The sequence below is a fragment of the Dendrobates tinctorius genome, unplaced genomic scaffold (genome assembly GCF_039654945.1).
Source record: "Dendrobates tinctorius isolate UK_male_01 unplaced genomic scaffold, ASM3965494v1 ptg000213l, whole genome shotgun sequence".
In the NCBI taxonomy this organism is placed as follows: domain Eukaryota; kingdom Metazoa; phylum Chordata; class Amphibia; order Anura; family Dendrobatidae; genus Dendrobates; species Dendrobates tinctorius.
Window position 1 is genome coordinate 4,757,136 of NW_027361880.1, and position 10,494 is coordinate 4,767,629.

The 10,494-nt window shown below is 42.8% G+C and overlaps 1 protein-coding gene across 9 annotated transcripts in view; it reads left to right on the forward strand.

Moving 5' to 3' along the window:
- Nucleotides 1-9,749, forward strand: part of ZNF219 (zinc finger protein 219) — a 95,143-nt gene extending 85,394 nt beyond the window's left edge. For all 9 annotated transcript variants that reach the window (XM_073554771.1, XM_073554767.1, XM_073554770.1 and 6 more), the window contains 2 exons: nucleotides 2,300-2,431; nucleotides 8,219-9,749. In XM_073554771.1, coding sequence (XP_073410872.1) covers nucleotides 2,300-2,431; nucleotides 8,219-8,796 — 710 coding nt within the window. In that variant the 3' untranslated portion in view covers nucleotides 8,797-9,749. The remainder of the gene's footprint in view (nucleotides 1-2,299; nucleotides 2,432-8,218) is intronic.
- The last annotated feature ends 745 nt before the right edge of the window (nucleotides 9,750-10,494 follow it).

A 10,494-nucleotide genomic window follows, 5' to 3' on the forward strand; every position in this document is an offset into this window, starting at 1 on the left:
AGCTACCATTCAAATTAAGAAGATGTTACAGGAAATGTTACCTATTTTGCACAGCAGGATTATTAAATGTCCCTCATGTCCTTAGGCAAGGGAAACTTGGGACACAATGACACCTTCTGTGAGGACATGCATGTTATTACATAATGGTCTGCTGTGTTAAATGGAAAAAACACTATTTTGCAGCATGTATACCGCTCTGGCAAACATTAAGAGACCACCACATCAAATCCCTGTCATGGGCAGCCCATTCTCCAGACCTGAACACATTGAAAACCTCTGGAATGTAATCAAGAGGATGATGGATAGTCACAAGCCATCAAACAAAGAACTGCTTAAATTTTTGTTCCAGAACCGGTGTGAAAGACTGGTGGCAAGCATTCCAAGACGCATGAAAGCTGTGATTAAGAATCATGGTTATTCCACAAAATATTTTGTATTTTAGAGTCTCTGTTAAAATAAAAAATAGTTATATACTCACCTTCCGACGGCCCCCGGACTCTTTCCCTCCTCTCACCACGCGCCCGGCATCTTCCGGTTCCAGTAATGCTTAGCGAGAAGGGCTGAAGATGACATCACTCTCGCGAGAGCGCAACGTCATCATCGGTGTTTCGCGCAAAGCATTACTGGAACCGGAAGATGACGGGAGCGTGGAGAGGAAAGACTCCAGGGGCCATCGGAAGGTGAGTATATCACTATTTTTTATTTTAACAGAGACTCTACCCGATGCGATAGAATCGGGCCACCATCTAGTATAGAATAAGTAGATAAATTATGTGACATTACGTGAACAAAATTTTCGAAACATCTTGATTCATTCAGTATCGAATATGAGCCCAACATGTATAAATACTGGCATTTTACACATCTTGTCTAATATCCATGAGGTTATTAATAGTTGTCTGTGGAATGTTCTGCCATGCTGAATGCACTTTGGCACACAAGTCGTCAAGATCCGCTGCTGGCAATTTCTGACCAATGACATCCCAGGTGTGCTCGATGGTAGAAAATTCCAGAGAGCCTGTAGGCCATGCGAGCAAGAACATTCTTCAGACAACTAAATAACCACGTTGATAACAACTAAGGTGTGCAAGTGTCTGTATTTCTGTGCGTGGCGCTCATACTCGATACTAAATAAATCGAGATGTTATGCAAATGATGAACAACGGAAAAAAAAATTCAAAGTATCGATCTTCCATAATGCCCACAACTTTTTCTTCTTGGTGTTGCAATTTCAGTGTTGAGGATGGTATATAATTACAGAGATTGTAGCAGAGCTTACATAAAGAAAGTACTACTTCATCAGTATCAGTTCAAAATATTTACTTCCATACCAGAAGAGGCCTATGTTTTTGAATTTTATTAGCGACTAAAGGGCCTTTCACAATAAGCGGTATCACTAGCAATATCGCTATAACGTCACTGGTTTTGTGACGTTATAGCGATATTGCTAGCGATATCGCTATTTCTGATACTTACCTCCGACCGGCTCCCCCCGCTGATTATCGCTGATCACGCGAGAACGGCCTGGGCCGTTTCTCATCGTCAGCTTCCTGTGGCGCCGACGAGCGACGCGTGGACGCGGGCGGAAGGACGTCAGGATCGCCGCGTCTGACAGGTAAGTAGCGACCCCTGACCGCTGCTATGTCGCTGGTGAGATCTGCCTGTGTGGCAGCTCAATAGCGACCATTTAGCGATGCACCAGCGATCCATATCATTGTTGGGATCGCTGGTGCATCGCTAAATGTGACAGTACCCTTAGAGCAAAGAAAAGTGCAGATAGGGTCTTATCCAAACAATTACTGCAATAAAGGATATGCTATCCTGAGAGGGTTGTGTGACACACAACCATGTATACACATGAACTGCTGCTGCAGATCCACGAGTCTTCTGACCAGAGATAGAAAAAGAAGGAGCCAAATGTGGTTTATCCATGCTGTTGATAGGTAATGAAGAACCAGATCATAAAATATTAAAAACTGATTTTTTTTTATTCTTTTAGTCAGCGCATTTCAAAGTCATTTCTGACTTCTTCCTCAGTACAAAAACGTATATCCGGATATACGTTCTTTGTCCTGAGGAAGAAATCTGGAATGACTTTGAAACTCGTTGACTAAAAGAAACAAAAACTAAAAAATCAGTTTGTAATATTTTACTATCTGGATCTTCATTACCTATCAGGAGTGCGGATAAACCACATTTGGCTCCTCTTTTTATGTTTTTGAATTAACATTTTCCACAGGTACACAGAGGAGTAAGTTATTTGTGTGAATTATGAGCACTCAACTAATTTCTTCTCCAGATAAGAATGGATGGAGCGCCAACTCCTCGCAGGTAGAGAGACAACGAGGATCAACTGGGAGAGACTGTCCGTTTTGCGCCAAATCCTTTCGTTCTTCCCATCATCTTAAGGTGCATCTTCGTGTACACACAGGTATGAGATTGTTTTTGAGATTGTATTAAGATCCTTAAAGGGGTATTTCTAACAGTTACATTTATAGCATTTCCATAGTGACCCACAACTACTTGGAAAATGCATGCAATTGGATAATGAATGCAGAATGAGTCATATAAGTGTGTAGCTATCTCTATTTGTTTCTATGAGAGTTGTGGAAACAGCCAACTGCTGGTTTTTACATCAGTTGGAGTAAAAGATTATATACAGTGGGGAAAATAAGTATTTGATACACTGACGATTTTCCCAATTAGAAAGAATGGAAAGGTCTGTACTTTTTATCGTAGGACCTTTAAACTGTGAGAGACTTAAACTTAAAAAACATCCAGAAATTCATGTATGATTTTCACATAATTAATTTGCATTTTATTGCATGAAATAAGTATTTAATACAATAGAAAAACAGAACTTAATATTTGGTACAGAAACTTTTGTTTGCAATTACTGAGGTCAGATATTTCCTGTAGTTCTTGACCAAGTTTGCACTCACTGCAGCAGGGATTTTGGCCCACTTCTCCATACAGATCTTTTCCTCTCCATATCTTTCAAGTTTCGGGGCTCTCGCTGGGCAACATTGAGTTTCTGCTCCATCCAAAGATTTGGGTTCAGGTCTGGGGACTGGCTAGACCACTCCAGGACCTTGAAGTGCTTCTTACGGAGTCACTTCTTAGTTGACCTGGCTGTGTTTTTTGGGTCATTGTTATGCTGGAAGCCATGATTCATCTTTTGTGCTGTTACTGATCAAAAGAGGTTGTTGGACAAAATCTTGCGATACATTTCCCCATCCATCATCCCTTCAATACGGAGCAATCGTCCTGTCTCCTTTGCAGAAAAGCACCATCAAAGTATGAAGTTTTCCTCATCATACTTCATGGTTGGGACAATGTTCTTGGGGTTGTAATCATCTTCTTCCTCCAAACATGGTGAGTGGAGTTGATACCAAAAAGTTCTATTTTGGTCTAATATGACCACGTGACCTTTTCTTATGGATCATCCAGATGGTCATTGGCGAACTTCAAATGAGCCTTGACATGTGCTGGCGTGAGTAGAGGGACCTTGCATGCCCTTCAGGATTTTAACCCCTTCCCGACCTTTGACGCCACATAGGCGTCATGAAAAGTCGTGCCAATACAACCTATGACGCCTATGTGGCGTTATGAATTGATTGCCCCCCTGCGGGTCGGGTGACCGGGGTCACTGAAAGTTCACCCGACCCGCACACAGAGGACACTTTAGAGTTAACCCCAGGGGGCGTGGCTTAGTCCCCACATGCCTATAATCGCTCTGATCGGCTGTTAAAAGTGAAACAGCCAATCAGAGCGATTTGTAATATTTCAGCAATGAAATTTGGTGAAATATTACAATCCAGCCATGGCCGATGCTGCAATAGCATCGGACATGGCTGGACACCGAGACCCTCCCCACCACACCGACTGGCGGGAGTGATCGGCTCCCCCCGTCATCTGCTCCCCCCCACCTCCCGATCCCCCCTCACCCCCTGGTACCTCCGAAGTCCTGCTGTGGCTCCCGGTGTCCCGCCGTCCCGGATTATGGGCGCCGCCATCTTGGAAAATGGCGGGCGCATGCGCCCATGAATTTGCCAGCTGCCCATTCATTTTCCATTTTGATCACTGTGATAAACTCTCACAGTGATCAAAATGAAAAAAAGTAAATACACCCCCCCGTTTATCACCCCCATAGGTAGGCACAAATAATAAAATAAAAAAAATATTTTTATTTTTCCATTAGGGTTAGAATTAGGGTTGGAATTAGGGTTAGGGTTAGAATTAGGGTTAGAAATAGGGTTAGGGTTGGAATTAGGATTGGGGTTGGAATTAGAGTTAGGGGTGGAATTAGGGTTAGGGGTGGAATTAGGGTTAATAATAGGGTTAGGAGTGGATTGGGGTTAGAGTTGGGATTAGGGTTAGGGGTGTGTTGGGGTTAGGGTTGTGGTTAGGGTTATGATTAGGGTTGAGTTAGGGGTGTGTTAGGGTTAGAATTTGAGTTAGAATTGAGGGGTTTCAACTGTTTAGACACATCACGGGGTCTCCGAACGCGACATGGCGCCACGATTTATTCCAGCCAATTTTGCGTTCAAAAAGTCAAACAGTGCTCCCTCCAATCTGAGCCCCGACGTGTGCCCAAACAGTGGTTTACCCCCACATATGGGGTATCAGCATACTCAGGAAAAATTGCACAACAACTTTGGAGGTCTAATTTCACCTGTTACCCTTGGGAAAATAAAAAATTGCGGGCTAAAAAATCATTTTTTGAGGAAAAAAAAGATTTTTTATTTTCACAGCTCTGCGTTATAAACTTCTGTGAAGCACTTGGGGGTTCAAAGTGCTCACCACACATCTAGATAAGTTCCTTGGGTGTTCTAGTTTCCAAAATGGGGTCACTTCTGGGGGGTTTCCACTGTTTAGGCACATCAGAGGCTCTGCAAACGTAACATGACGCCCGCAGACCATTCCATCAAGTCGGCATTTCAAAACGTCACTACTTCGCTTCCGAGCCCAGACGTGTGCCCAAACAGTGGTTCCCCCCCACATATGGGGTACCAGTGTACTCAGAACAAACTGGACAACAACTTTTGGGGTCCAATTTCTCCTGTTACCATTGTGAAAATAAAAAATAGCGGGCTAAAAAAATCATTTTATTTTCACGGCTCTGCGTTATACACTTCTGTGAAGCATCTGGGGGTTCAAAGTGCTCACTATGCATCTAGAAAAGTTCCTTAGGGGGTCTAGTTTCCAAAATGGGGTCATTTTTGGGGGAGCTCCAAAGTTTAGGCACACAGAGGCTCTTCAAACACAACATGATGTCTGCTAACGATTGGAGCTAATTTTCCATTCATAAAGTCAAATGGCGCGCCTTCCCTTCTGAGCCCTGCCGTGCGCCCATACAGTGGTTTATAACCACATATGAGGTATCGGTGTAGTCAGGAGAAATTGCCCAACAAATTTTAGGATCCATTTTATCCTGTTACCCATGCGAAAATGAAAAAATTGATGCTAAAAGAACATTTTTGTTGGAAAAATTAAAATGTCCATTTTTCCCTTCCACGTTGCTTTAGTTCCTGTGAAGCACCTGAAGGGTTAATAATCTTCTTGAATGTAGTTTTGAGTAGCTTGAGGGGTGCAGTTTTTAGAATGGTGTCATTTTGGGTATTTTCTGCCATATAGACTACTCAAAGTGACTTCAAATGTGAGGTGGTCCCTAAAAAAAATGGTTTTGTAAGTTTTGTTGTAAAAATGAGAAATCGCTGGTCAACTTTTAACCTTTATAACTTCCTAACAAAAAAAAAAAAATTTTTTCCAAAATTGTGCTGATGTAAAGTAGACGTGGGAAATGTTATTTATTAACTATTTTGTGTCACATAACACTCTGGTTTAACAGAATAAAAATTAAAAATGCCAAATTTCCGTTTTTTTCACAAACGCAAAAATTATCGACCTAAATTTACCACTAACATGAAGCCCAATATGTCACAAAAAACAATCTCAGAATCGCTACAATGAGTTGAAGCGTTCCTGAGTTACCTCATAAAGGGACACTGGTCAGAATTGCAAAAAATGGCCAGGTCTTTAAGGTCAAAATAGGCTGGGACATGAAAGGGTTAATCCATGATGACGTAGTGTGTTACTAATGGTAATGTTTGAGACTGTGGTCCCAGCTCTATTCAGGTCATTGACCAGGTCCTCCCGTGTAGTTTTGGGCTGATTCCCTATCTTTCTCAAAATCATTTTTACCCCACGAGGCGAGATCTTGCATGGAGCCCCAAACCAAGGAAGATTGACAGTCATCTTGTGTTTCTTGACTTTTCTAATAATTGTGCCAACAGTTATTGCCTTCTCATCAAGCTGCTGGCCAATTGTCATATAGCCTATCCCTGCCTTGTGCAGGTCTACAATTTTGTTCCTATTGTACTTAGACAGCTCTTTGGTCTTGGCCATGGTGGAGAGGTTGGAGTGTGATTGATTGTGTGAACAGGTGTTTTTTATACAGGTAACACATTCAAACAGGTGCAATTAATACAGGTAATGAGTGCAGAGTAGGAGGGCTTCTTCAAGAAAAACTAACAAGTCTGTGAGAGCCAGAATTCTTGCTGGTTGGAAGGTGATCAAATATTTATTTCATGCAATAGAATGCAGTTTAATTATTTAAAAATCATACAATGTGATTTTCTGTTTTTTATTTTTAGATTGCGTCTCTCAGAGTTGAAATGTCCCTACCATAAAAATTACAAATCTCTCCATTCCTTTAAGGTGGGAAAACTTGCAAAATCGGCAGTGTATCAAATAATTATTTTCCCCATTGTATTTTGTTAAGAGTATATTTTGTTGATAATACATACATTATTCTCTGAATTTTTAAGTAAACATCTCACCTATTCGGGATATGCCATAAATGTCTGAGATAGTGTAACGAATGGAAGCGGAGGCACAGATGGTGAAGTTCACATTCGTTTTTTATTTTTAGAGTGGAACCTCGGGACCAAGGTCCGGGGGACTCCGAAGGGGGCGTGACTAGTGAGCCCCAGATATCCGTAGTAAGATCCCTCGAACAGGATCAGAGTGGAATACCTGGGGGACACAGGTGCTACCTCCAGTTAGACCCCGGACACGTGGCAGCTGTCCCAGCGAGACAAACGGGTAACAAATATACTGTAACTGACCTGATGTAGCTGACTGGCAGACACCGGGTATGCATGGTGAAGCTGGCACTGGTGAGGAAGGTCAGGTACCGGGTAGATGATAGGAAGCTGGCTCCAGTAACCTTGACGTAGTCCCCGGGTTCTGATGGCGATTGGCGGAACGGGATGGCACTTGAATAGATGGATACTGATGTTGTCTGAGATAGTTGAACACTGGTTACTGATACTCTGTGGAGACAAACAGTATGAGCAAGTGCAAACGGATTGCTAACGCAGCGCAGACAGAATAGAGACTGAACCGGATGTAGCAAGAGTAGATACTCGTTGCTCTGGCACTCTCCCTATGGAGGAGAGGCCAGAAATAGTAATCAGTGCGCTGCCATTGGATAATTGTTATTTTCAAAAAATGTGCGGTGTTCCTTTAAAAGACCAGAAGGAAACCCGCTCACGTTCTAAGAACTCTCCCTGAAGGCTTCCTGGTAGCATGCCAGGAAGTGGGGGAGAGAGAAGCAACAGCAGGACACCGATTAACCGACAGAGCACGAGGATCCAGAAAGGAACCTCGCTGAGGTACAGGGGCAGCGTGGAAAGCAAGAGCAGGTGAGGGGCCAGAACCGGGTGCAGGGCCAGAACCGGGACCGGATGTAACAGATAGATCACATCTGGGAGACTAAGGGTCCCCTGGCCACTGTAAGTGGAGAGGTAGGTGCATGTTGGCATTTATAAGAGTTCTGAGAACAGCCAAGCAAGCTTCCTCAGATATATTAAAAGCTGTCACAGAAATAGGGATGGGACAGCCTCGTTCTAGAGATGAAGGTCCAACCTCTGGAACAGGCACCAAGTAGCCATTTATGGCATATCCTCTGAGATAGGAAACCTCTTTATGGCCAAATTTATAAAGTAGAAAGGAAAGACTTATGCTTCTCTTTTGTAAACTTCTGTTCTGGAAACAGTATCATAATTGCACTGTATTAGACCGAAGTGTTCATCAGTTTTTTGTTGATAAAACCCAACTTTGTAATACATTGTTCTTTTTGCTCTTTTTCACTCTTGTTAATGTATTTCTTTCCTTTTTGTTGATGCTTACATCTGTTCTGGTTTGTGCACAGGAGAACGACCTTATAAGTGCCCTCATTGTTCATATGCTGGCACTCAGTCTGGGTCTCTGAAATACCACCTGCAGAGACATCATCGGGACTCCAAACTTGCTGCAGGTGTCCCATTGAGGGGCAAGAATATTCAGCAAGGTGCAACCCAGCAAGATCGACTACTTCCTGTGTCTACGACTTGGGCCAATTCCTGCACTGATTTGCCTGCAACTTGCGAAGATGGAACCTCTCTACCCCTCCGTCTCCATATTACTGAGGGACAGGGTCCTAGTGCATTTCCTCGCATGCCTGTTAGAGGTGGACAGAGAAGGAGGAGTCCCTCACATCAGCCAACTAATGGAAGACCAGAGCATGAGCCTTTGGATTTGTCTCAAGGAAACCCTTTTCACCGCTGCATGTACTGTCCATTTGTAACTTCTGTAGGAGAGCTAATGAGCCTACATCTCCAAGTGCATCATGGGAGGAGATCACGCAGAAAGGGAGGCTATATAAGGGGAAGACCCCGACCTGTGCTTTCTCCACAGTCCCAAGGCCCTAGCCTGAGAGACAGCCCAGAGTCATGTGAAAGCACTGAGTGAACTAAGAATTAAAGGGCAGATGGTATGAGAAGTGTCCTGACACTGCCCAAAATCCATTATCCGCATAAAAAGACAGATGAAAGGTCTATACATGATGAAGTGTGCTGGCTAGATAGGATATGAGGGCTTATGATCGATAGAGAGAGGAGACAGCTAGAAATTGGGTGGAGTGACTGAGGAACATAGAAAATGGGTGTGTGGGTGTAACAGCTAGAAATGAGTAGATTGTGGCAGAGTCAGGAAAAATGGAGGTCGGATGTGAGAAAGGTAAGGAAGGTACTGTTGGAACATAGCTGGGATTGAAAGATATATTGCAACTGAGAGAAAGAGACAGTCAGTGATACCCTTTCCTGGGAGAGACAGTCATTGGCAGAAAGGACATTAAGGTTAGCAGTCCAGAGATAACCGAATATCAAAATGACAAGTTTTCAAGAATAACAAGAATAAGCAATAAATTTCAGACTGAAAGACAATTTTGAAGAGTGCAAGCAGGCGGATTATTAAAGTCAATAGCGAAAGAGTAAGGGAGGATGCCTGCAGTATATCTGAGCTATGAGATGAGAACCAGCTATAGAAATAGGATCACAGAAAGTTAGTGATAGAATGAGAAACACTAGACATAGGGTTTATAAAGGATACATAGACATGTTAGTAATAATGATTATTTTGCCCCAGAAAATATTTCTTTCTGGTTGTTGCTGAGACTTTATTTTTGATATTATAATTTGGATCGTTCTTCAGACCCAGCCGCCGGTAGACGCCCTTTCCCCCTCCAAAAAAAATGTCCCTTCTTCCACATTCCCAAATGATTAGAATTCTGCTGAAAGAAAACATTTCCACGTTTAGAGATTTCTATATTTTTTTTTATTCTTTTCTTGTAGAAAAAAATAAATTTGGAAAAAATTAAATAAACTCTGTTTGAAAAAAACAATAATAAATAATAATAAATTTTATTTTTATAGCGCCGACATATTCCGCAGCACTTTACATTTCAGAGGGGATTTGTACAGACAATAGACATTACAGCATAACAATAATCACATACAGTAGATTATAACAAATACCAAGAGGAAAGAGGGCCCTGCTCGCAAGCTTACAGTCTATGAGGAAAGAGGTAGACACGAAAGGTGGGAGGTAACAGTTGCCATGATTGTATGGCCCAACCATAATGTTAAGTGTGTAACAGTACAGACACAGAGGGCTAATGGATGCATAAAGCATGTGGGAACATGATGCGGGAAATCTGGTTATGGTAAAACTTTTGGCTGTGCCACACAGGGATAGATTAGGTTAATGTGTTGAGGCGATAGGCCAGTCTGAATAAATGTGTTTTCAGGGCACGCTTAAAATTGTGGGGATTGGGGACTAATCGTATTGACCTGGGAAGTGCATTCCAAAGAATTGGCGCGGCACGTGTAAAGTCTTGGAGACGGGAGTGGGAGGTTCTGACTATTGAGGATGCTAACCTCAGGTCATCAGCAGAACGGAGGGCGCGGGTAGGATGGTATACTGAAACAAGGGAGGAGATGTAGGGTGGTGCTGAGCCATGGAGGGCTTTGTGGGTGAGGGTAATAAGTTTATACTGAATTCTGGAGTGGATGGGTAGCCAGTGTAATGACTGGCACAAGGTAGAGGCATCGGTGTAACGATTGGTGAGGAATATGATCCTGGCTGCAGCATTCAAGACAGATTGGAGAG